Here is a 26201-nt window from a genome sequence, read left to right as displayed (position 1 = left end):
CCTCTGGGACACAGCTTCTCTGTGCTCTCAGGAAACACTTCCCAGAAGATTTCACCTCAGCAATCCCACTGATTTCTTAGTTCCGGCTGACAAGTATCCCAGTGACAAAGGGCTCACTTCAGTAGCTCTGGTCTCTTAATAATCCCAGCTGATTCCTCAGCTCCAGCTGACCAGAATGACTCTTAAATCTGAACAGCAAACAGCCCTGAGAGAGTCTTCAAACTTCCCTCTGAAAGTTCACAAGCCACACCTCCATCTTTTTCTCTCCCCCCCCCCCCCCCCCCCGTTTCAAAACGCTTTATTTTTATTTGGTTCGAGACTTGGGAAGGGCTTGAGGGCAATTACAAAGCTGCCTTGAGAGCTTCATTCAGGTGGAGGTCCCAAGGCTGACTGGCGCAGAGCTGAGGGTTAGGCGAGGGGCTTTGGAAGGTGAGGAGGCCTCCTAGCCGCGCTCTCGAGAGTGAACCCCTCAAAGAGACACTCATCCAGAGGTGCCTGCGGCACGCCTCCTGTCTGCACTGCCTAAACCCCAGCCAGCCTACGGATGTTGGTCAGACGGCTGCCCATCTTCTTGGAAGTGGTGGTCCAAGAAATCACAGAGCTGAGGATCTGTGTGTGCAGAATCCAGGGAATGAAGAGCCAAGAGGGCCTGGTTCAGGTTCTTCTCCAGGGCCGAGGCCGCTTCCAGGGCCTCCTGGGTTTTACCTCACTCATCTTCTGCACTTCCTGGAGAGTGCGGGAGGGGCGCGCGCGCACGCACGCACGCACGCACACGTACACGTGCTGGGTCTGTAACTTGAGGAGCGCCAATTGGCGGGAAAAGTGGCCTACACCCTCCTAAGCCACGTCATCACGACCAACATAGCAGCCCAGAGAGAGGTGGGTGTAGGGGACCATGCAGGTGCAAGTTGCCCAGGCGGTCCACGGCAGCTTCCACTTGAGTGGAATAATTAATTCTGGGGAACCTGGGAGGCCATGGCTGATCGGCAATACGGAGCTAGCCGCAAAGAGCCGGTGCTGGCTGGTCATAGGAGCTGCTGATGGTCCCGAAGCTGCGACTGGAGAGACCATAAGGCGGATGGAAGCTAACAAAGAGGGTGTCCCCGGCTCTCTTCCGTCCAAACACTGTTGAAGCAAGCCACAGATCCACGGGGCCAAAAGACTGTAAGAGCCAGAGCGAGTAGGCCCCTGCAGCAAAACCTACACACAGATTTACACTGGCTGTGGCTGCCTGTACAAGGCCTGTAACAGATCAGGCCAGCCAGTATCCCCAGCATGGTGTGTGAGAAGATCATGAGTTTCCCCCCTTACCTAAGAAGGTATTGGCAACTGACAGCCAATATATATGTATGTGTGTGTGTGTGTGTGTGTGTGTGTGTGTGTGTGTATTTTTTTCTTTTCTTTTTTTTCTTTTTTTAAGAAGTGATGCCCAGACGAGAAAAAATAATTTTTTTATTTTTATTTTTTTTTTTGGTTTTTTCGAGACAGGGTTTCTCTGTGTAGCCTTGGCTGTCCTAGACTCGCTTTGTAGTCCAGGCTGGCCTCGAACTCACAGCGATCCGCCTGCCTCTGCCTCCCGAGTGCTAGGATTAAAGGCGTGCGCCACCACGCCCGGCAAATATTTTTTTTTTAATGTTTTCTGGAAGGCACGGGGAGGCAGGTACCTTGGAAGTGGGTAGGAGAATGGGCAGACATTGTGGGACAAAGGAGGAGCCTTTAGGAAGCCAGAAGGAGAGCAAGCCTTGTGGGACAGAGCAGGGACTATCAAGGGGTTGGCAGAGGCTGAGGCTATAACACAGGCACTTCACAATCATGTCTCATGGACCGTTCTGCCTGGCCCTGGCAAGGCACCCCAAGCTCAGAGCTCCCCCTGGCTCCCCCACAAGGCCCCCTCACCCCACAAAGCCTACCCCTTTGGCAAAAAGCAAGAGTAAATCTGGCAGCCCAGCCAAGGCCACTCACCCGGCTCTGCAGTCACCTTCAGCTCCCCCTAGCCCGGAGCTGGAGGGCCGTGATGGCATTTCCTCCTTCCATGTGGGATGTCTGGAAAGTACATGCTTGCTTGGCAATACTGACACGCTCAGGAATGCCAGGCTTGGCCTCCTCCAGAATTCCAGCACCTTCCAGAGCTCCTGGATTAGCCTGGGTTTTGCTGTTTCAACACCAAAGTGGTGGCTTCAAACAGGGTTTTCTCTTAGAAGTGGCAAAGGAGAAAACGGGAAGCTTCCATTGATCCAGGGAGGCCTCTCAGGACCCCTGGCCTAGAGCTCAGTGAGAGTCACTAGGCAACATTGAAAACTCCAGGACACTCCTACCCCACCCCCACACACACCCCACAACCCCCACACCCTAACACCCACACCCACCCAGACATCATTAATTGATTGACAAGCTTCCATTTCTCCAGCAAGTCCGGCTCCCTAAAATAAGCTCACCTGCCATTCCTTTGGCAGGGACCGTGGAAAGTCTCTTCCTTAGGGGGAGTGATGGGTGGAAAGAAGGCTCCGGGAAGCAGCCCAGACGGGAAGCAGAGGCTGCGGTCAAGCCTTAAGCTGCCAACAGCAGTGTGACTATGAGAGGACACTGCCCTATCTGGGCCCAGCATCCCTGTTTGTGAATGAGGTGGTTGGACTGGAAGTCCCCAAAGGCCTCTTCCAGCCCTTAGTGACTAGGTTACCCTAGTCAGACATAACCAGGAAGTTCTGGAAACTAGCCACAGGGACAGAGGAGCAGTGGCGCCCAAAAGGATTGAGTTGCAACTAAGGTAGACAACCAAGCCAGTGACTCTGCCTTGTCTTAATGGCCTGGCAGAGCCACTGGAGCTCTTATGTCACAGCACTGGAGCTGAGGTGCACTGTGGGACTGTGTGAGGGAAGCCTATGCCACACAGGAGGCCAGACAGGAGGCTCCAGGAGGCACAGGGCAAAGCAGGCATGGTAGGCTGCGAGGGCTCCCACCAGACCACACCCTGGCCCCTTCTCATGCCAACTGACTTCCCCAAGCCCATTCCTGGGCAGCCGGCCTTCTGCTAACAAGAGTCTGATGATGTCTCCTGGCAGGGTGGGGCTCCAGAACTCATTCCTTTATTCCAGGAAGTTGTCACTAAGTGTTACTGTATATAAGTTCTATGCTGGGGCTTGGGGAAGAGGACATGGCCTCAGCAGACAAGGACATCGAGGCCACCATGGCTGGGACCCAGACTAGGCCCTCAGCTAGCACCATGTAGACAAAGAGCCTGTAGGGTCACCCCAGCAATAGCCAGGATATTGCAGTCAGACACTTCCTTGAGTCTACTAGTCTACTGGCAAGCTTTCTTGGTGTGTGTTTGATATATATATTGGAATCTGGGTCCTATGTAGTCGCATTTGGGGATTGGAGCTAGGAAGCCAACCATCAGCTCTCAGCCTTGGAATTCAGACTCTATTTCTGACTTAGACCAGCTGTGAGTGGAGAGCAAGCCCAGATCCTTCCTGCAGCTTCCTCCACCCACCCACCCCCAACCCTAAAGGAGATGAAGAGGCAGCAGCACTCTGTGTAGAGTCCTCGGCTGTTCTGTCCTCCCCAGCACTGAGCAAGAGGACCCCTAAATTTTCCTGCCTCTTCACTAAGGGCACCCAGAGACTAGGGCTTAAGCATCTTCTGTAAGATGCTTGCCTATGACTGCGCTGCAGAACATGGGGTACAGGCATCTAGGAGGGAGTATGCTCAGGAGAATGATGACCACCATCGCCCCCCGAAAAGCTGAGTGTGTGGTGACCTTTGAGACCTGGGGATGGCAGTCCTAAGAAAAGGAGATTAAACATCACGTTCTGGAGCGAATTCCTCCCGTTGGGAGCCTGTGGTTGTACTGGTTGCCTTTGAGCAGCAATCCGGCTGTGTTGGGAGCTAGGCACCGTCAATTTGTGCAGTCTAGCCCAGTTGGGTAGCATCCGGAGCCTGCAGACTTGGCAGCTCTTGACCGACCCTCTGCCTCACTCAAAGACTCCTTCAGCCCTTGTCCCGGGGGGCTTTGTTGCCTTCAAGCACAAAAGCTGCCACTGACCTCTGCTCTGCTGTCTGAGGACAGAAGTCTCACAGCTGCTGTGCACGGTGCAGGCAAGGCTTTGAGGCTGCTGTTCTTGACAGCTGCCACCTCCCACCTGCCGAGAGAGAAGGCAGGTCCTTTGCACACCAGTGATACCAGTGGCTCAGCTGTGTGAGGCCCAGGAGATGCTGGTAGAGTGTGGAAACCCTAACCTGCAGGAAGACAGGGCCTGGGGCTCTAAAGTCATAGCAGGCTGGTTTCTCGGCTGTGAAGGACTGAGGCTGGAAGGGGACCTCATGGGGAGAAGATGGTGAGAGTCTCCTCCAAGAGCCAAGGAGATGGCTCAGGGTGTAAAGTGCTTTCGTGCAAGCGTTAGGACCCGAGTTCGGATTCCCGGCTTTCCCATTAGGAAAAAAAAAGGAAAAATGGTGCAGCAGTGGGGCTGGAGAGCTGGCTCGATAGTTAAGAGCATTGACTGCTCTTCCAGAGGACCCAGGTTCATTTCCCAGCACCCACATGGCAGCTCACAACTGTAACTCCAGTTCCTTGTGGCTTCCATGTGTTCCCAGGCTTATATATGGATCACAGACGCACATGCAGGCAAAGCATGTAAAACAACATGATTTCTTAGGCGACTGGTTTAGAGTTTCACAAATAACATTTATTGGCTGCATTCATAAGACTCATTTGGACGTTCCTTCCAGCCCCCTGTCAACTAACAGTCACATGACGGCTCCTAGCTCCGATTGGATCGTCAGTGCAGATCTTATCGCTTGTGGAAACAGCAAGTGTCACAGGTCCCCCTGATCTGAGGGCGTCCCTTGAAGGCCGTGATAGTGAATGACATTCTCGCTGGGGATCTTGACAGTAGCCGAAGACTCCAACTCAGTCCCAGAACAAATGGCTAGAAAGCCAAGAGAAAGGCAAATGCTGGGAGTTGGCCCTCAGGATGAGTGCCGGCTGTCCTTGGCATGGGCTTGCCAGGGACCTTCCACAGTGAGAATGGTGTGGGTGTCCCTTCAGTCACTGGGCCCCCCACTACACTCAGAAACTAGGCAAGTAGGCTGGGGCCAGTGTTTCATCTCTGATTTCTGGCTGTGAGACCCAGGGAGCCTCTGACCTTCAGGAAGGGAGGAAATGCCTAGTTTTGTAGAGCCATGGGAGCAGGTGAAATGGGAGCTGTGTGGGCCATAGGGGTGGGGGTGAGAGAGTTGATGGGGTGAGGGAGTTCCATAGCACCCTTGCTCCTGGGAGGGCTCTGAGCTAGACTCTCTGCCAGCAAGTGTCTGCTAAGCCACGGACGGGGGCAGCCGGGTCTCCCCACATCACAGCTGGGCAGCACCACTGTCCCACAGCCAGGCCTGTGAAGCCAGGGACAGCCTCACAAGTGCTTTCACCATGGCATCTAAGGGCTGAATGGTCTTTCAGGGACATAAGACACGTCTGGGGCAGGGTGCTGGTGGCAAGGACTCGAGATTCCAAACTGAATGGGGAGTCTAGACTCACCCCTTCTCAACACCCCCCGCAGCTCACCGAATGGCCATGATGGCCCTCAGGACAGCCTGGATCAGGGTCAGGAGACTGAAGCTGATGGGCAGGAGGCCTAGGCGGCCAGAGTGGGACTCATCCTCTGGAGGATATGGCGGCTCATCTTGATGAAGGACCTGGAGCTGCTGCCACTTGAGGAGGAGAAGCTGGTCCCCACAGACCCGCCAACAGCCATACCATCTGTTTGAGTTTAGGGGGCCATCTAAAAGCAAGAGGAGCATTGTCGAGGCCAGGGCAGAACCTGGGGACCCAGGAGCTGAGAACTGTAGCTCTGTGGAGAACCAGCCCCACCCAAGAAAGATGCTGGGTTGTGTGGGGGTGATGACTCGGCAGTTTCTTTTCTTTCTTTTTTTTTTTCTTTTTTTCTTTTCCTCTTTCTTTTTCTTTCTTTCTTTCTTTCTTTTAAAGACAAGGTTTCGGGGGCTGGAGAGATGGCTCAGTGGTTAAGAACGCCACCTGCTCTTCCGAGGTCCTGAGTTCAATTCCCAGCAACCACATGGTGGCTCAAAACCATCTATAATGTGATCTGATGCCCTATTCTGCAGATAAAGCACTCATATACAATAAACAAACAAATAAATAAAGACAAGGTTTCTCTATGTAGCCCTGGCTGTCCTGGAACTTACTCTATAGACCAGGCTGGCCTCGAACTCAGAGATCCACCTCCCTCTGCCTCCTTGGGATTAAATGTGTGTGCTCCACCACCAAGCATCATCGGTGTCTGAATCCTTATTCTTCAGAGTGGATAGCTGCGACCTGCAGCCTTTATTTTATTCTATTATTGTCTTTTTATCTCTAGAAGGGAGAGGCCAGTGAAGACGGAGCCTGATTGGGCTTACCACTGCTGAGTTATGGGGGCATGGCTGATTTAGGTCTCCTCTCCTCCAGCACAATAGTTAAGCACCTCTTGAACATTTCTCAGTGGTGAGTGAGCACAGGCTGTCCTTTGAGGACCTGGGTTTGACTCTTAGCAAGCACATGGCGGCTCACAACCATCTATAATAAGATCTGGTGCCCTCTTCTGGCGCACAGGTATATGTGCAGCAGAGCACTCACATAAAAGAAATGAATCATATCTTTTTAAACAAGATACTCTGATAGGGGCTGGAGAGATGGTTCTGTGGTTAAGAGCACCGACTGCTCTTCTAGAGGATGCAGGTTCAATTCCCAGCACCCACATGGCAGCTCACACCTGTCTGTAACTCCAATTCCAGAGCTTCTGACACCTCACACGGACACACAAGCAGGCAAACACCAATGAACATTAAATAAATATATTTTTTGAAATGACTATCACATGCAATCCAGGCTGACTCCAGGTACTTCCACAGCAATTGCTACAGCCGTTCCACACATAGAGACCCAATGTTTGGGCTTCCTGGAACCCCTTTACTGTTTCTCAGGTAAGCTTTGGTCAATGCAGTATCCCCTTGGTATATTTTTCACATTATTGATAGTAATATAAGCCCTAATTATATCAATGTAAAAACACTTAATATGTAACAGGATAGATCCTTTTCTTTCTGAAAAAAATTCCACCACCACAGAGCACAAAAGCACAGAAACCTCTTTTGTGAGAAAAACATGTCTGGGGATGTAGCCCAGCATGCAGAAGGACCTGGCTGTGATTTCTTCAGCACATACGTGTGCACACACACACACACACAGAGAGAGAGAGAGAGAGAGAGAGAGAGAGAGAGAGAGAGAGAGAGAGTGATGAAGTCACACTGCGCTGGGAGAGAGGCCAGGCTGTCGTCCAGATCCTGCCCCCAACCGCCCTGAAGTCCCCAACATGAACAGGAGGGAGAATGGCTTGAGCCCAGGAGTCCACACACAGCTCAGGGCAACACTGTAAAATCTCATCATGAAAACAAGACAAATCCCCTCAACCAGAAGGAGTGATCAGAGGGGCCGGGAAGACAGCTCAGAGGTCAGAGCACTGTCTTCTTTTGCAGAGGGCCAGGAGTCAAATATGCGCTCCAGGTGACAGTGCTGCTTCTGTGGTTGTGGACGGGACATTTTTGCACATTTAAGAACAGGCTGGCTGGGGGCTTATCCATCCCCAGACGCCTCTCACCCTTTCCTTCAAGTAATTTTCCTTTTTCCCAGAAGGCTATCCCTACCCATGTCCTGCACAAGGGATTCCCTGTGCGGAGCTGGCACAAGGCAGCACAGACCTGACACCAGGCCAGAGCCTGCAAGCATCCTCAGGATCAAGTCCGGGATGCAGGGTTCAAAACACTGTAAGAAACATGTAGAGGAGACACCTGTCTCTCCCAGAGATCTGAGGCACCAGGGGGTGGGGAGGTGGGGTGGGGGGTGTCTGAGGGCCACATCACCAATGTTTGAGTGTGCTGTTTAGCATGTATGATCATACGCTGAGCACATGAGTGTGAGCCCATGTTGTCAACCATGAATACAGGAGTGCAAACATGCCAGGTCACATGCATGAGCACATGAACACTGTAGCATGTGCATGCACTTCTATGGTTGTATTGTATAATGCATGCACACACACACACACACACACACACACACACACACACACGTGTATGATCCAAGAGCTGTCACATCAGAAATACACACCAGTTCAAAGGTGACCGTGTATACACACTCCATCCCACAAGTCACAGAAGTGACACAAGTCGTAGCCTAAATAAAACCTCACTTCAGATGTCATCAGCTCCAACTTGCCACTGCTAAGGTTGACAGTCTGCCTATGTCTTTTGTAAAAAACGGCAGGCAGCTGGTAATGCCTAGCAAGGGTTGGGGGGGTCACATTGTGTGTGTGTATGTGTGTATGTGTGTGTGTGTGTGTGTGTGTCCTTGCCCTGCCCCCTTCCTGGGGCACAGTGAGGCCGTGGAGTTACCTGGAGTGTCTCTAACATTCTCCAGCTGCTTCACCACCTAAAAGATGAGAAAGTGGGTCAGTGTGTCACCCAGTGACTCATAGCGCGTGTCTGGGGACAGGGGTGCTGTGACTCCCAGTTCACATCCGAGGTCTTTGTGCTGGGGATGGCTTGCTGCACAGGGGTGGAGAGCCCAGAAGTGGAAGGCAGGAGGAGAGAAAAATGAGACTTCTAGCTAACCCTACACACTGGGAAGGCCCTCTCTTGGCTTCTATGGGGGAGGGGGAGGGGGCAGGGTTACAGAGGAAGGAAACCCAGAGCTGTGGTCCCTCCCAGCCACCTCTGCAGGACTCTGGACAGGTGCAGAGAGGTGGGCACAGGGCATGGTAGGGACAAAGAGGGAGGAAGAGATGGCAAGGAGGAAAAGATGCAGTGGCCTGGGTACCAGATGGCCCCTCACCCATCCTCAGAAAATGAGGCCCACACTTCCCAGCAGCCTCCTCAAGACATGACTTTCTGCCCTCAGCTGCCCTCACCATGGCCATCATGGAGGAGGTGTCCCCTTGGATGCCTCCCCTTCTTACCCCTCCTCACTCAGCCCTGTCACACATGCCCCCTTCCTTACCTTCTTCTGTGCCCTCAGCCCTTGAGGCACCCAGTAAGGCATAACAGCCTTATCCCTGGGCATCGGAAGGCGGCCCCCAAAGCAGTGGCAGGGGCAGCGACATGACATTATGCCTCTGGGGACATAACACCGCATCATCTTCGAGACCTACCAGTGGACAGTAAAAAAGGTTCAAAAGGTTGAGTGGGAGGGTGGCACCAGATTCGATGGTGCATGCCTTTAATTACATCACTCGGGAGGCAGGTGGATCTTTGTGAGTTCAAAACCAGCCTGGTCTACATAGGGAGCCCCTGTCTTTAAGGGAGAGAGGCTGTAACCCAGATATTATAACCGCTTGCCTACAACACACAGCGACCTGGGTTCCATCTCCAGCACCACCGGACGCAGGGACCAGCAGGATGGCGCAGGCAGGCAGGGGCACCTGCTGCCTAGCCAGCACACCTGTGTTCAATCCCTGGGACTCACAGTGGGAAGAGAGAACTGACTGCTGTAAATTGTCCTCTTGACTTCCACGTGCGCGCGCGCGCACACACACACACACACACACACACACACACTGACACACACACACCCCACAACATAATAAATAAAGAAATGTAGACACATTTCAAAACAGACATGGTATTGGTGGCAGTCTGAATGAGAATGGTCCTTACATGTTTGACTACTTGGTCTGTAGTTGCTGGGTCTTTTGTTTGTTGTTTTGTTTGTTTTCCAGGGTTTTGTTTTGTTTTGTTTTGTTTTTGAGACAGAGTCTTCTATCTATCCCTAACTTGCCTGGAACTCACTATATAGACTAGGCTGGCCTTGACCTCACATGCGAAAGAACGCCCTTAGCATACTGTCAGTGGTAAATGAACTGTCTAGAAGCCTGTGGCAGGGACAAGAGGTATGTGCCCCTCACCTCTTGGCCAAAGTCCATGTGGCTTTTTTGTCCTGGAAGATGAGGGTATGGGCTGACCCCTGAGTGTCAGTGCCGTGTCACTGGGCGAGCTGCTCTCAGGGAACGTGGTGCCCGGCAGAATGCAGCACGAACAAGGGAGCTAGGAGAACACTCCCAACCTAACACACACATCACACGAATGAATCGCAAAAGCCCTAGGCAAGCCAAGGTCTGGCAGGTAAGGGTGCACGGCCACAAAGCCTGATGGCATGGGATTGATCCCTGGAACCCACAGGATTGAAGGAGAGAGCCCACACCCAAGCAGAGTCTTCTGATCTCCACAAGTGTTATGGTAACACATGTGTACACACACGTGAACACACACACATATACATGTATACACACACATGCACATAAAAAATGTATTTTAAAAAATAAGAGGAGCTGGCTGAGTGGGTGAGAACACCTACTGTGCACACATGAGGAACTGAGCTTGGATCCCCAATGCCCTCGTGAGAGATATAGGCATGGCTGTGAGCCCAGCACAGACGGGCAGATCCCAGGAACTTGCTCTCAGCCAGCCTAGCTGAGACAGCAAGTTTCAGGCTCAGTGAGGGGCTGTCTCCAGGGGATAAGGCAGTGAATGGTAGATAAGACAAAAGACACCTGAAGCTCTGCTCCAGCTTCCAAAACCTTATTTATGTGGGTGCATGTGGCCCCACAGGCACAAACATATAACACATATACTGTTCACATACACATGCACGTGCGCACACACACACACACATACACATAATTGAAAAGAAACAAAAGGAGTGGAAGGAAGGAGAGGAGGACAGTGGGCAGGGACTGTCGTTCAGTGGAGAGGACTCGCCTAGTCTGTTCAATCCCCAGCATCAAAATCAATCAATCAAACCAAACTCATGTCCCAGGAACTTCGGTCATAGAACACCTGTGGTTCTGATGGGCTCTGGACCAGGACTCGGGTCCTGGTCATAAATGACGACCTGCCAAGCCACTTACCTGCTTTCGTGGTCTCAGGGACAGAGGGACCCAGTAGGGCAGCAGTGCATCAGCCCGGGGCACAGGCAGGTGGCCCCCAACCCTGGCATAGCATTGGCAACACATACACTCCTGCAGGACAGTGTGGAGGCCAGGGTACACCTGAGCAAGACACACAGGACAGAGCTCAGTGTGAGAGGCATTTGTGACAGGAGTGAAGGACAGCACCCAGGGGAAGGGACAGGTCCTCAGGTCTGTCTGTGGCTCAGGATGAAGCTGGCTGCATGGCTGTTTGCCAGCAGGGGTCTGCAAGCTGGGTTGGGGGAAATCCTGGCCACTCACTGCTGCCTCACTGTGAGCAAGCCTACCTACGGAAGATTCTAGCAACTCAAGGCAGAGGAGTCCACTACTCCCGGGTATGCCTGTGGCGTTCTGAATGGTACTAATCACGCATTTGGGGCCACCATGCCCTCTAGGGGCAGATGCAGAAGCCAAAGACCAGAGCAAGTCACTGAGGGGGGCTTCTGGTCTCTGATGGGCCTGGTAGAGAGGCGGTGCTACTACACAGAGATATGGGGTCACCGACATGACCCATTCGGCGGCCACATGCTTCTGTGTGGGGCGCAGCCTGAGATCCCCATCTCACTCTTCTCACCCGTAGGAGGGACAAGAGGCATGTCCTCACCGTGTGACCTGTGATGCACACCTCCTTTCCAAAGGTCTGAAATGAACCCTTCCTGGAGAAGAAAAACACACAGCTGAGAATGTTCTGGGCTCTGTGCAGACTGCAGGCTGGGCGCTGGTGACCCTTGGCACTACGCTCAGGGTGGAGAGGCCGTCCTCTCGAGCCCAGGAGTGACAGAAGGGCAGGCTCACTCATGTGACAACTTCTCCATTGATGTGAGACCCTGGGTCCCAAAGCCAACTTGGTTCAATACATTCCAGCTAAAGCCGGGCTTGGCTCTCAGCTGGGTCCTAAGGCCCAGACCTCCCAGGGAGGCTTTGTTGGGTATACACAGGCTTGCTGGAGTAAGAGGAAGATCTTGTCAAAACTGGAACAACCCGGTAGACCTGGTGAGTTTCAAGACATAGGGGTGCAGAGGACAGAACAGAGGGGAACAGAAAACAGAGGTAGACAGAGCAAAGCAAAGAGGAACAGAGGGGAGTAGAATGGGACAAAGGAGGACATGGCAGGACAGTGCTTGGAGGCACAGTTACTCTTCCTAGATCCTAGCCACACACTGCCAGGATGTTGGCATGTCTCTTGCATGTAGACATGTCAGGCAAAGCTGAGTTTCCACGGTGGGCGTCAGCTTGCTTCATGTCGGAAAGCACACACACCGCCTGAGTGTTTCTGTATCTCATTACAATAACCACAATCATTACTGCCTGTTTTGTTATTTTGTTGAGGCCTGCGTAACCCAGGCTTGCCTCGAACTCACAGCAATCCTCCTGCTTCAGTCTCCCAAGTACTAGGATCACAGGAGTGAGCCTGGTGTGCTTCAGGCCTTTGCACTCAATTCTCCTGGCTGATAACTGAAAGCAAGAGGGGGAGGAGGGGCGGGGGGGGGGGGGGTGGCTGAACCCGCACAGCATCGAGCCTACCCACAGCAGCCCAGCCTAGTCTCAGAGATTGGTCATTACAGCATCATAACCCTTGAGGCTAAGTTTGGAACTGCCTGCTGGAACCAGTGGGAGCAGCTGGGCTCCTTTGCTGAAGGAACTACCCTAGTGACAAGGTCTGGGTGGTGACCTGGCCTGAGTGGGAAGGCAGCACATGGGAAAGGTGAAAGCCGGGGGAAACCATCCAAGGGCCACAGTCCTTGCACACCTGCATACAGCCATGCCTGAAGGCCTGCTCCTGACATTTCCAGGGATGGAAGAAGTAGGTCGCCTTTCCGTTTCCTTGCCACCGCGCTACCGCTGGACTCGGCAGCCTTGGAGCTCCGGGCACTCACAGGTGAGCTCCGAGGTCACCTGTGCAGGCTCTTGGCTGACCTGATCTGTCATGATGCGCTGTGCTGGGCATGCGCTACACAGCCTTGGTGAGACCAGAGCCAGGTGAGGTCCAAGGTCCTCGCTAGGGCTGAAGGGTTGCCGGTGTTTCAACAGCTTCCCGCTCGACCCACTGATTGGCCCTAGATCAGCCAATCAGGAGCTGTCGTATTTGGTCGTGCACTGAGCTGACAGCTGATTGGCTACTCACAGGGGGCGGCTCAAGGGAGCTGCGGGACAGAGTGGAAACCCCACCCCCACGCCACGCTTGGCTCGCGCTTTCTATCCTCTTGTCGCCAGGGTGGACATGGAGACCAGCCCAAGGCCACTCACCATTTCCTGTGGATGGGCCTGTGCGCGAGTGAGGCACCCCAGTCCTGATCCCCTGAAAGGAGACAGACAGAGAGAGGTCGGACAGGACCTAAGGTGTTCTCATGGGCTATGTTCCCTCTGTGGGTCCCTATCAACTAAGGTGACAACTTGGTGAACCCGAACTTCATGTGCCTCTCAGATGTTAGTGAATTGTAACTTTAAAAGAAAGGTTTCCATCCAGAGCTTTGGACAGACCAAACCTAGCGTTTGGAACCATTGAGACGGCTCAACAGGCACCCTGACAACCTTAGTTTGATCCCGGGATCCTGAAACAGCCCAAAGAATGGGAGAAAAGTCTTATCCAGCCGTACTTCAGGCAGGGGTTAAGTTCAGAACGTACAAAGCACTGCAGAAGTTCACCACCAAGGAACCAGAGCTGCTAATTAACAAAGGGGCTAAGGAAGGGAACACACTTCTGCTCGGTGGCTCCTTTCAGCCCCACCACTCCAGAAAACGTCCCTACACACGTCACCCTGTGGCCCTGCAGATCTCCACGGCTGGGCTTTCCTTTTCACCTGTTTGCCCAGTCACCTTCCTGTGACTACTCTGGATTCCTGTCTTGGGGTCTGCCACTAGAGATCCCAAATTGAGGCAAGCTGTTCCTAGTACCCCTCTGACAGTTATACCCACCAAGAGGATGCTGTCACCAAAATCCCGAGGCTTCTCGCTGTTGCAGCTGGGCCACGGACCAACGACAGTCCCCAGCTGACAACGGCTCCATCAGAGCCCAGGTGAACACACCAGCCTCCCTACCCACCCCACACTGCTTGCAGAGATAGTGGCTGATGCAGCACCAGGCTGCGGCCCTGATAATGAACAACCGGCAACAACTCAACAAAAAGAAAAGCCCAGGGATACGGAGAAAGAAGAAAAGATGGCCGCCACAGCCATGCTGGAAGGTATAACACACCCACAACTGAGCTGCAGGAAAGCTGTGATCCCACATGGATGCTCGGGAGGCTGAGCACAAAAACCACTTGAGAGTATGAAGGTTATCAAGAGTTCCAGGCCAGCCTAGACTACAGAGTAACCCTGTCTCAAAATAAAATAAAATAAAATAATAATAATAATAATAATAATAATAATAATAATAATAATAATAATAATAATGGAAACCAGGTGAGTGGTGGTGGCGCACACCTTTAGTCCCAGCACTTGGGAGGCAGAAGCAGGTGGATCTCTTTAAGTTGGAGGCCGGCCTGGACCACAGAGCAATTTCCAGGATGGCCAGGGCTACACAGAGAAACTCTGTCTCAAAAACCGAAAATAAATAAATAAATAAATAGAAAGAAAAAACAGAGCCGGGCATGGTGGCGCACACCTTTAATCCCAGCACTTGGGAGGTAGAGACAGGCAGATCACTGTGAGTTCGAGGCCAGCCTAATCTACAAAGCGAGTCCAGGACAGCCAAGGCTACACAGAGAAATCCTGTCTCAAAAAAGAAAAAAGAAAGACAGACAAAAAAAGATGAAAACCAAATGCTAAGAACACATTCCTCTGCGGGGCCCTTCCCAGGCCTTTCAGGCTGGGCACTGGAGGGTTCTAGGGCAAGGTCACCCAGCGCCTCTGACTAGTGTCAGTTTACATTTCTTGTCTATTGTCCCTGCTACAGGCTCTCAGCTTCCCGCCCTGACTGTGGTACTGCGACTGTCCCAGGGGGCAGACAGTGTGTCAGCTTTGCTGGCTTGCCCATTACCTTTTCCTCTTGAGGTCACCGGTATCATTGCCAACCTTTTCCTCCCTGTCGCCAACAGTGACACGTCCCAGTTCTTCCAGTGACTGCACCTGGTCTTCTTCCTTCACTCTGTCCTCCAGTGTGCTGTGGGATACGGTGTCATCGTCATTGTCTTCACTGTCATCAGAGCAGGAAAAGGAAGAGGCCCACAAAGGCTCTAGCAGCTTGCTACTTCCCAAATGCCTCTGTCAGCCTGAACCCCATGGTCCTAGGGCACCTTGAGAAGTATGTGGGGGAAGCAGCCACCGACTTACCTGTTGCACCCTCTGTGTCCCTCACAACCATGGTGCTCTGCGAGAGCTGGCCTTCCAATGGAACTGTGGAATGCTGGAACAGAAGCTCCATGGTGACAGTAGGACAGGCCATCCCTCTCAGGCAGCCCTTGTCCCCGCACTGGCTCCAGAAGGGCAGCAAAGGCCGAGGAGCCACAGAAGTGGACAGAAACAAGGTCCACTGCACTAGGCTCAGGGTGTGGAAAGCTCAGCGGCAGCTTTCTGAGTGATTGTCTTCAAAAGGCCTGCCTAGTGGGCTTTGTTGAGCCAGCAGGGGCTGTCAGGACCCAGTGTCCACTGAGTGACCCAGCAGCTCCACACAGCAGGCTCCAGAGTTTTACCACAGACTGGTGGGAGCCTGGCAGAGGCTGCATCATAGCCCCATAGGTGCACAGGCAAGTAGGTCACACCCAACACCAAGCTCTTCTCTCAGCTCTGCCCCACATCCAACGCTCCCTAGCTCATCCATCCCTCCAGACATCACAGCAGCTGCCTCAGGGCCCTTCACACCTGCTGGCCACTCTCAGCAAGGAGGCCAGAGCCATACACTAAGCCCCTTCAGGGGCCTCTGTGGCACTCACAGAGCCAACCTCCAGGGCACACACAGTCAATGCTGGCACACTGACAGACTCCACTCTGCAGCTCGGTGGCCTCCTTCCCCAACAGCATGGACTTGCTCCTTAATGCCCCATGGTGTCACGTGATTCTTTATTAAGCCATGAACCTGCTCTGCCCATCACCAGCTGTGTGTTTCACTCCTTGGGGTCCACAGAACAAGCCTCACTAAGAGCTGACCAAGCCAGGCTGACTGCACGGTGGAGATGGAGCTGATAACAGCTAAGGTTTGGAGGTGTCAGACACTTAATGTGCTTTCTGTATTTCTTTCCCACAGTCACCTCTTCCAGTGACACTGAGTGACAGAGACTCATAGTCAGGTGAGTGAGTCTCAGCACCCAGGCTGGACTTCCTGGGACCTGTCAGAATTCACAACCAGGCAGCAGGTATGCATTCTCTGTAAGCTGGCAGAGCCATGCCCAGCTCAGACCAGCCTGTGGCCCATATGGACCTGTCCCCAGTCTCCAGTCCCAGGGATCCCAACCCAGCTGGCTCCTTGCGTCCTGTTCTTCCCTCCCACCCTTCTCAGGGACCTTGAACAAGCATCTTGTTGTGCATGACCATCTTCCAGGTGTGCACACAGAAAGAGGCCACCTTGGCCATTAGTGAGGGGACACCATTGTGACCTTTAAGGATGGCTGCGGTGGAAATGCCCAGGGACAATGAGGCAAGGCTGGGGGATAGCGCACCCTTCGTCCTGTGCTGGTGGGAAAGCAAAACAGCGCAGCCACTGTCAAACCTAGGCAGGTTTTTTGTAAGCATTTATTTTGTGTATATGTGTGTTTGCCTGCACACATGTATGTGCACCACATCCGTACAGTGCCCACAGTGCCAGAAGAGCACACTGGAGCCCCGGAACTGGAATTACAGATGGTTGTGAGCTGCCCTATGGGTGCTAAGCCCGTCAGGTCCTCGGCAAGAGCAGCTAGCTCTCGTAGCCAGCGAGTCACTGCTCCAGCCCTGGGACTCCCACAGTGCCTCGTCCTACTCCGAAGACCCTATCCATACAAAAGATACACCAGGGTGTAGCCGGGCAGTGGTGGCACATGCCTTTAATCCCAGGACTTGGAAGACAGAGGTAGGTGGATCTCCATGAGTTCGAGGCCAGCCTGGAATACAGAGTGAGTTCCAGGACAGCCAGAGCTGTTACACAGAGAAACCCTGTCTCAAAAAAAAAAGAAGAAGGAGAGGAGGAGGAGGAGGAAGAAGAAGGTGATACCAGGGTGTATATGACTATTCACAAAACAGCCAACTGTAAACAAGCCAAGGTCCATTACCTGGAGAGAGACAATGGTGGAAGAGTACCCACCCCCAGAGCACTAGTCAGCCATGGAGGAGTGACAGGTGTAGCAGGATGGGGGAACCCCAACATGGGCAGGGATATGACCTCCACTGGACAGATGGCTGTAAGTCAACAGTCCGGCTTCTGCCCTTTTGAAGTATAAAGCACAGATGACCGCCCTATACGCTTAGATTCGTATGCGATGTGCAGGTGTGGTGGCGCAAGCCTGCAATCCCAGCACCTGAGCCTGAGGCGGCAGGACCATGGATTTCAAGCCAGCCCCATCTAGTTAGACCCTGTCTCTCCCCATGGAAATACTTGAAGGGGGGAAAAAGTACCTAAATGGCTCCCTGGAAGGGACAATAATGGAAATGAGTTGAGAAACAGACTGAACTCCCTACTGTGTGCACAGACTGCACATTCTAGAAGAGGGAAAAAGTGAACTGTGGATCAGCTTAGAAGAGCCTCTACCAGCCTTTGGTAAGGATGGAGCTGCAGAGGGACCTCTCCCCTGGCCAGAGCCTCCTCCAGAGAACTGCCAGGCGCCCACTGCTTGGAGGGGTACAGTCAGACACACCAGGTCACCAGGCAGGAGGTGACAGCTAAGACACAGGCTGCGTTTTCCCTTCCAGAGCAAGGTGAAGCGGGACAAGGAGGTGGAGACCCTCCCCGTTTGGAAGAGGGTGGAGAATGCCCTCACCGCACAGCAGCTCCCCCAGAGCGCACAGGCCACTGCCTCATGCTACCTATGGACTTGAAAGCCACAGTCAACGATGCCCTGAAAGCCCTACAAATGTCCCCTTTGGCAAGGTACTGTGGGCTGCAGTGACTCTAAACTACCACTAGAGGTCACCACAGCCTCTTTGAAAAGATGAGATTGACAAATGCCTTGGCGATTGAAAAGCTAACTAGATGCCTAAGCAGACTACATCAATGCCAGGTGACAGATCATGACCCCTCCATGAGCTCCAGAAAGCATCCATCTCCACCCTCATGGCTGTCTTCTGTTTCCCATGGGACAAAAAAAAAAAGCCCAAGTTCAGACTCAGGAAAGGAAAGGACACCTGGGGACAACAGATACTTTGTTTTAAAGTATTTCAAGCTTGGAGCTGAATCTCATAGGTAGGCATCTGCTTTCTGTGTCTGTGTGAAACACATCAGTCCATCACCAGACACAACTGCCCCGTGTGGATACCAGTGTTTTATTCTGACAGGAGGCCACCAACGGCTCCAGCATCTCTGACAGATCTGTAGCAGTAGCTCTGCCCAGGGGTGGGCGGGAAGGGCAAAGGCCCAGCGGTGGCCACAAAGCATTAGCTGCATACTTTGAGCTTTGTATGTGGCACCTGTTGTGTGTGGCTACACGTTTGTGGAGGCAACAGGCGGACACTGAGTGTCTTTCTCTATCACTCTTCACCTTTTTTGTGTTTTTGTTTTTCGAGATAGGATTTCTCTGTGTAGCCTTAACTGCCCTGGACTTGCTTTGTAGACCAGGCTGGCCTCGAACTCAGAGATCTGCCTGCCTCTGCCTCCCTGAGTGCTGGGAGTAAAGGTGTGAGCCCCAAGCCCAGATGCTCTCCACCATTTTAAAAGTAATTTTTGCCCATCCAGGGCGGTGCACACCTTTAGTCCCAGCACTAAAGGCGGGTGAATCTCTCTCCGAGTTTGAGGCCAGCCTGGTCTATACAACAAGTCCAAAGGAAACCCTGTCTTGGGTGGGGGAGGGGAGTAAATGTTCACAGAGCAACTTTGCTGAGCGGGCCCTTCCCTTCCACTGCACACATGGGCTTCCAGCTAATTCTCCAGGCTTTACTTCCCACTAGATGGAATGCCGGGATTAGACTCAAGACATGACATCTGTGTTTTGTTATTTTAATATGAATTCCAGGGATCAAAACTCAGGTCTTCTGATTATACAAGCACCTTTATCCCCCAAGCCCCTCCACCTTACTTAAGATTATTTAATGCATTTTATCAATATGGATGCTTTGCATGTGTATCTACATACCAGAAGAGGGCACCGGATCCCATTATAGATGGTTGTGAGTCATCATGTGGGTGCTGGGAATTGAACTCAGGAAGCACAAAATAACAGGAAGTGTTCTCAAATCGTTGAGCCATCTCTCCAGCCCTCCACCTTTCTTTCTTTCTTTTCTTTTCTTAATTTTTTTTTTTGGTTTTTCGAGACAGGGTTTCTCTGTGTAGCCTTGGCTGTCCTGGACTCGCTTTGTAGACCAAGCTGGCCTCGAACTCACAAAAATCCACCTGCCTCTGCCTCCCGAGTGCTGGAATTAAAGGCATGTGCCACCACACCCGGTTTCTCCACCTTTAAGTCAGGTTCTCACTGAGTTCACCCACTAGTAGGAAGGACCGACCCTCCTGTTACTGCTTCCCCAGTCCTGGGGTTACTGGCACATGGGTGTTGGGGATCTGAACTCAGATTTTCATGCTTGAGAAGAAGCTTATGTGCGAATTGGTCAAATATAGCTGTTTTATTCTTACATTTTATATAAATATAATACTGCACCTCTTCCAACATCCCATGATGCAACAGTGGTCCATGCACATTGGCCCTAAAGGTGGCTGGGGTGCTGTCCTCTGGGCTTTCCTGAGTCCCAGAGACAGGCATCAGAGTTCTCAAAGCTGTCACCTCACTGTGGATTCCTGGCAGAACTATGTACCAGTTTCTGGCTTATGTTGCCATTGTCCCTCAGCGGCATTGGGTGGGGACAAGGACACAAACCAACACTTTTTTGGGCTGTAAGGAGTAACCTTGATCCTTCATCCTCATTTGGAAAGCTGAAAGCTGGAGAGATGGCACTGCAGCTAAGCACAGCTGTTCTAGCAAAGAACCCCAATTCAGGCCCCAACACCCACATGGCAACTCAAAATTATCTGTAACTACAGCGCCAAGGAATCTGGCATCTTCTGAACTCTTCAGGCACCAGGCATGCAAGCAATGCACACATGCAGCCAAACACACATATAAAATGTTGGTGTGTAAGCCAGGCAGTGGTGGCGCATGCCTTTAATCCCAGCACTGAGGAGGCAGAGACAGGTGGATTGCTGTGAGTTCGAGGCCAGCCTGGTCTACAAAGTGAGTCCAGGACTGCCAAGGCTACACAGAGAGACCCTGTCTCGGAAAAAAAAGAAAGAAAGAAAAATTCGTGTGTGTGTGTGTGTGTGTGTGTGTGTGTGTGTGATGCACAGCCCCAACCACCCTTCCTAGGCACCCTCCCCACCCCCATCTCCATTTTAACAGAGAAACAAATCAAAGGCCCACAACAAGGCTTCAAAAACAGGTTTACTGAAAACTGAAGAGAGAAACAGCCACACATGTCCTAGGTGACAGTGTCACAGGTGGCATCAGGCACACACAGCAGCTACTCTTCAGGGCCCTTCCCTGACCCTTAGGCAAAGCTGACCCGACCTGAGAGTGTCTTTCAGAGCCACCCTCTGTCCCAAGCTCGGGGACCCTCCAGACAAGCCACACTTTCCCAACAGGCTCATGAGCACAAGCAACAGTACTGGAAAAACACAATCTGGCTCCCTGTGTTGGTTTCCATGCAAATACAAAGGCTGCAGCACAGCACGGATACCGCCCTGCAGGTGCCTTCAGGGTCACCACCCAACATTAAACCCTTCCTTGGAGTTTGGCCATGTAGGCCAAGGTGCTGCGAATGCCAGTACCTTGTTCACAACATTCTAAAGCATGCTCCCCTGTTTATAGCTTCTCTGGGGAGATACCTACCCCGCTCTGCCCTGGAACCACGGGCTTGGCCTACAGCAGCAAATGGGGGTTGGTGTCCTGAGGAGGCAGCCTCAAGCCAGGTAAGCATTACACAGGACACTTCCCAATCAGGACAGAAAGGCAGGGGGCAGAGCAAAGGGCTCAGCACGGCCAGTTGCTCTGCCCAGCACCGCATTACAGGCCAGGTGTTTGATGCCATCCATCCGTGCCCCACCGTCTTGAGGAAGTGAGAGTCCCAAGCTAAGAAGTACAGGTGACCTGGGGGTCACAAAATCCTGATGGCTGAGCAGGATGGGTCCTCTCCACAAGTACTAAAGAGTGAACATACATTGGGTGGTGTGTTGTTCCCGGCAAGGCTGGCAGAGCTTCTGGAGGGGCTGGGGTAGACAGCTGGTAGCTAGGGAGGAGTCTTGGCTGTCCAGGCCACAGCAGCCCTCAGCTCCACGTTCTTGGTGAAGGAACAATTCTAACAAGTGCCCCCAAGCTCACTGCACAACGTGACGAAGGACTGGCTGGCACAGCATCTGGCCAGAAGCCACTGCCAAGCACCCTCTCTCTAGGCAGACATGCATGGGAGAGAGGTCCCAAGAGGAAGGACAGGAATGCTGCACAGCTGACAGCCCAGAATCTGAAAACATGCCACAAGCGGCCAGACAATTGATGCCAGAGGAACACAAGGTGAGTTAGGACCAAGGCAAGGAGTCTCTAACAACTACCACCGACCATACTGCTGATGCCCCAAGTCTGAGTAAAAGATAGGCAATGTCCGGGCACTGCCAGGCCTGAACAAATCGGGAGCCTAAACAGACACCAGCAACATTCTCACACAGAAGAATTCAGTCCTCACTAGAAAAACTTCATAAAGCTTGCCTATGACCTTAACCACACCATCTCCACACACAGCAGGGCAGGAAAAGTGTGCAAAATTCGCAGGAGAACAACTCTGGGCTATGTTGCCTGAGCAGCAAAATAGCAAGGCTAGCCAATGATGCTGACACGGGGAGGCCCAGGGACGAACACATCCACCCACAGCCTGCTCCCAGTGGCGTACCAGGGCCTGGCAGCTCCCCTCCGCGAGGCAGCACTGTTTCAGTTACATCCATCAGCGATGTCAGCCCTCACTGATCCTCGCCTGCAGCAGATGGGGGCGTGTGTCTAGGAAAGCCTGTGTGTTGCTGGGCTAATACAGCGGGATTGCCCCCACCTAACTGGAAGTGGCTGGGAACATTTAACCCGCAGACCTATCACGTCCCCACAGCAAGCCTGATCTGGGTAAAACAGACTCTTGGCTTTCTCCAGACTCAATGAAATCTGAGCAGCAGCCACCTGCACAACCAGACAGCCAGTCTTCATTGTCTCTGCAGCTTCACAGTCACATTCGCCACTGCCCAAAGCCTGCCTCCTCCGGCGTAAGAAACACTCATGACTAACAAAGAAACAAAAGGCACGGGGCCCAATTCTGCAAAAGATGCTAGAGGCTAGAGGACCTGGCCCAGAAGCTCACCACAGGTTCCGGTATAGCTCCTGACAGAAAGGTAGCTTTGGAAGGGTGCTTGGCCATGCTACTGAGTCTGCAAGCCCTTCCTAGCAGGAAGAGCTTGCCCACTATCAGGGAGAATATGGCCGTCCTCCTGTGCCTGCCACCTCCCTAAGGTCCCTCACCAGTAGGATGAGCCCCAAACATCCAGCACAAAGGCCTGCAGCAGCCCCAGAGAATGCGCAGCCATGGGGAAGAGGGGCAGCCTAGAAGTATGCTAAACACTGCAAGTGCCAGAGGCAGTTCCCAAGGTTAGGAGTTCTCGGTCTCTGCCCTTTAGGCGACACGAAGGACAGCCTTAACATGGCCAGCACTCAGAGCCTCGGAGCAGGTGACTCCACAATTGGCAACGCTCCCAAGAGCACTGCCACACCGAAGTGTGACTGTCTAAAGAACTGCCATCTCCCTTTCACCTACAAAAGGGCTTCACGCGCACTCACTGCTGACACCAACACGTGAGAGGCATCTTCGCAGCCATAAGCAAAGCAATAGCGATGCTGTATCCAGTCAGGGCAGGCCTGACAAACAGGCAGGGCTGGCTCCCCATAGGTATGGAGGACCAAGGAACAGCATGTGGCTACTGGGGACAAGCAAGCTGGCCAGACAGCTTGGTTCTAACAATGTAGCAAGTGTGTCACCGAGGCCACCTCAGAGCCAGGATGGAGACTGCCAGCCATGACCATCTCTGGGGGCGCCAATCAGCCAGGGCAGGAAAACAGGTCCTGGCGCAATGCCCTTGTCCAAAAATCTAAGCAAGCCAGTGAGGAAACAGAAGTCCAGCAGGGTTCCTGTGCCTGATACTCCACTGAGGCTACTTCCCAGCAGTGACCGTGTAGGTCATTTGAAGGCAGCAGGCGCAGCAGTACACCTCCCGTGACCCATGGTGGCCATGTCATAACCCTCCCTAGAGACAGACTCACTTTTTCCAGAGGACCTGTAGGAATCCATTTGACTCTCTGCTCCACAGCCACTAGCTAGTCAGACTCATCCTGGCTCGTGTTTATTTTCCCACCATGCTTAAAGTTCACCTTCATAGCTACCGACAAATCAAATGTACAAGAGTATGTTACACACTATACAGGGGTGACCGGGACCCTAGTGAGGAGGTGTGCGTTCATTTTTAAAGTGCATGCGTCCCCCACCCGGGCCCCAGCGCAGCCTCTTCGCCCACTCCGAGGTCAGGAGGTGAGGGACTGGATGTTCCTAAGCATGTCGTCGAAGGCCTGAGGCGACGGGGCGTCGGCGTTCTGGAAGGTGGCCTGGACTCGGCTGTACAGGCTGAAGGACTTGAGTTCCAGCCAGAGAAACCCAAAGCGGTCCTCATCAAACAGGACGAAGACGCCAGGAGTGCGCTCGGGGCTGGTGAAGCCATGGCCGGCGATGAGGCCTGTGCCGTAGAAACTAGAGAGAGAAGAGTGAGCCATCAGAAGGGGCCCAGCCAGCGAGAGGACGCACCACACGGGGCACCCACAGGGCACACTCGGCCAGCCATTTCCATAGGCCCCAGCCGCATCGCAGCAATTGGCAGGTAAGCAGCACCCACGGAGGGCCTCGCCTCATAGAGCTAGGGCTAGGCAGATAGGTCCTGACTAAACTCTGCTAGGAACAAGCACATCAGAGCCCTGGAGACAGGCCATGGCTCTGAGCCACTTAGGGAGTCTGTGTGCAAGAAACCAAGATTGTGGCCTATTTGTGGCCCAGAAGATACTGTGGCAACTGAGGCAGGAGTGCCAGGCAGGACCCCCAGGGATTCTCCATGCCCCTACCTGCACCTAGGCATGTATCCTGCCCGAGGCTGCTCAGGAGAGCAGAGAAAACAGCACTATGGATCCGAGACTCCTTAAATGGGGGAAGGCAGGTAACTCAACGGCCACAGAGACTTCCTGCCTCAGTGCAGGGGCCTGGCCCGCACTCATCTGTGCAGAATGGCGAGGGTGGCCAGGGCTAAAGAGGCAAAAGTCAAATAGGTTGTGAGCTGGTGCTCAGCAGGTTGGGCTTCGGGTCAGTGGCCCACCACCTGCAGGGTGACCAGGAAGACACATGCCACCTCTCCCTCAGCAGCGCCAGCACATGTGACAAAAACCACAAAGGGGCTCACTGATCCCACAGATATCAGATACAGCTACCAGTGAGAGGAGACAAAGGAATCACAGAACCACACACACCGGGCTCACCAAGCAGTGTGAGATGCATGCGATGCCACCAACCACAGGACCCCCAGGCATGCTGCAGAATCCAAACCCTCCCCTGCTCCACCTACTTGCCAAAACTGTGGGGCATGGCCCTTGTGTGTCTTTTACATGGCTAACCAACTAAGCCATCCTGAGCCACTGGCGAAGCTTTGCCATCTGTGCACCTGAAGTGGCCCCAAGTCCTGGAGGCTCTTGGAAAGCCCCCAGTTGGTCCTTCTAGGAAGGGTGCTGTGTTTGATCTGCAGTGCTGTGCGTCCTGCCCCACCCCACCTTCAGGCTCAGGGTTCGAATGCTGCCAATGCTGCTCTGTCTGGAAGAAGCTGACAGGGCCCAGATGTAGGAAGGATTACTGAGGACGGCCTGACCCCTGTTTCTGACTTATAGTCAAGTCAGCTCCCTGGTCCACCTGTGGGTTGCTTCTGCCACACGCTTGCAGCAAGAACACATCCCAATCCAACCCTCTCCATCCCCCACCCCCACCCTCCCACCCAACCTCCGCCACAAATGGCTGAAACCATTAGCTAAAAACAGACCTTGAGCCAACTCAGTGGGAAAGGATACTATGATGCCTGGCTACCTGAGTTCAAGCCACACCCCACCCTACCCCCAATAGTCAGACAGATAGACAGACAGACAGACAGACAGACAGACAGACACACACACACACACTCTCTCTCTCTCTCTCTCTCTCTCTCTCTCTCTCTCTCTAAAAACAGACTTCTAAGCTGTACATGTACCCCACATACAAGCGCGCGCACGCACACGCACACGCACACACACGCACACACACACACACACACACACCCCCTCTAAAAGCAGACTTCTAAGCTGTGAGGCAGGGATCCCTCCATCCTCCCGAGAGCACCCACAGCTGTGCTGGCTGAGAGCTGGGCCCTCGGTCCTCACCATAGCCGGCAGGTGCGGGGATAGTCCTCATTCCTCGAGCTGACACCCACGGGCAACACAAACGGCTGCCCCTGCCCAGATGAGGCCGACTGCCCGGCTGCCTCAGCTCCACTGCCAGGCTCTTCGCTGTCCTTAGCAGGTGGCCCCTCAGGACCCCTGGCTGAAGGCTCCCGGGGTGGGGCAGGGCCCTCGCCCGCCTCCTGCTGCTCCTGCCGAACCTGCTCTCGGACCTCCAGGACGATCCTGGACAGCTCGTTGAAGTTACGGAGGTTCTCCACATCCGGCAGCTGGATGCGGCGCTGAAGGTCAATCTCTACAGTCTGCTGCCCTGCAGGGATGTTGGGGTCACCCTGCAGAGAGAACAGGGGATAGTAAGCAGGGCTGGGAGACCCACAGAAACCTCCCATCCTGCAGAGCATGGGCCAGCAGCTCCCATGACTGGCCAGAGAGTGACACGAGGTGCCCAGCTGGACTGAAGGCGCACACAGGTATTCCTGTGCCTAGAGTGGGTCCCACCCCCGCCCCTTGTGCAGTATGTGGGCCCTCCTAGGGTCTGGCTGAGAACAAGCCAGAAGCTCAGCTCAGGCTTGGCCCTGCCTGGAGCACAGTTCCT

General features: G+C 53.3%; 2 protein-coding genes across 5 annotated transcripts in view; both read right to left on the bottom strand.

Annotated features, from left to right (window-relative positions):
- Positions 1 to 4663: 4663 nt before the first annotated feature.
- Positions 4664 to 15271, bottom strand: LOC311582620 (uncharacterized protein C16orf95 homolog). 3 transcript variants are annotated; one of them, XM_084755798.1, is made up of 8 exons: positions 14995 to 15271; positions 13260 to 13311; positions 11617 to 11668; positions 10953 to 11093; positions 9047 to 9193; positions 8443 to 8479; positions 5558 to 5774; positions 4664 to 4928 (listed from the first exon to the last, which is right to left on the bottom strand). In XM_084755798.1, the coding sequence occupies exons 1-8, from the start codon at positions 15020 to 15022 to the stop codon at positions 4910 to 4912; spliced, it is 693 nt and encodes a 230-aa protein (XP_084611924.1). In that variant the 5' UTR covers positions 15023 to 15271; the 3' UTR covers positions 4664 to 4909. The 3 variants fall into 3 exon arrangements, with proteins under 3 accessions (XP_084611924.1, XP_084611926.1, XP_084611925.1); XM_084755800.1 differs by lacking the exon at positions 13260 to 13311 and having other exon boundaries at positions 14995 to 15015; XM_084755799.1 differs by lacking the exons at positions 13260 to 13311; positions 14995 to 15271 and adding an exon at positions 12763 to 13241.
- Positions 15272 to 20488: 5217 nt separating this feature from the next.
- FBXO31 (F-box protein 31) overlaps positions 20489 to 26201 on the bottom strand; it is a 38655-nt gene continuing 32942 nt past the window's right edge. For both annotated transcript variants that reach the window (XM_084755795.1, XM_084755796.1), the window contains 2 exons: positions 25589 to 25938; positions 20489 to 23891 (listed from right to left, as the gene is read on the bottom strand). In XM_084755795.1, the coding sequence (XP_084611921.1) occupies positions 23669 to 23891; positions 25589 to 25938 (573 nt within the window). In that variant the 3' untranslated portion in view covers positions 20489 to 23668. The remainder of the gene's footprint in view (positions 23892 to 25588; positions 25939 to 26201) is intronic.

The sequence above is a fragment of the Acomys minous genome, assembly GCF_964271855.1.
Source record: "Acomys minous genome assembly, chromosome: 14".
NCBI classification, from domain to species: Eukaryota; Metazoa; Chordata; class Mammalia; order Rodentia; family Muridae; genus Acomys; species Acomys minous.
The sequence above is the reverse complement of the archived record's forward strand: the minus strand, read 5'-3'. Positions and strand labels throughout refer to the sequence as shown.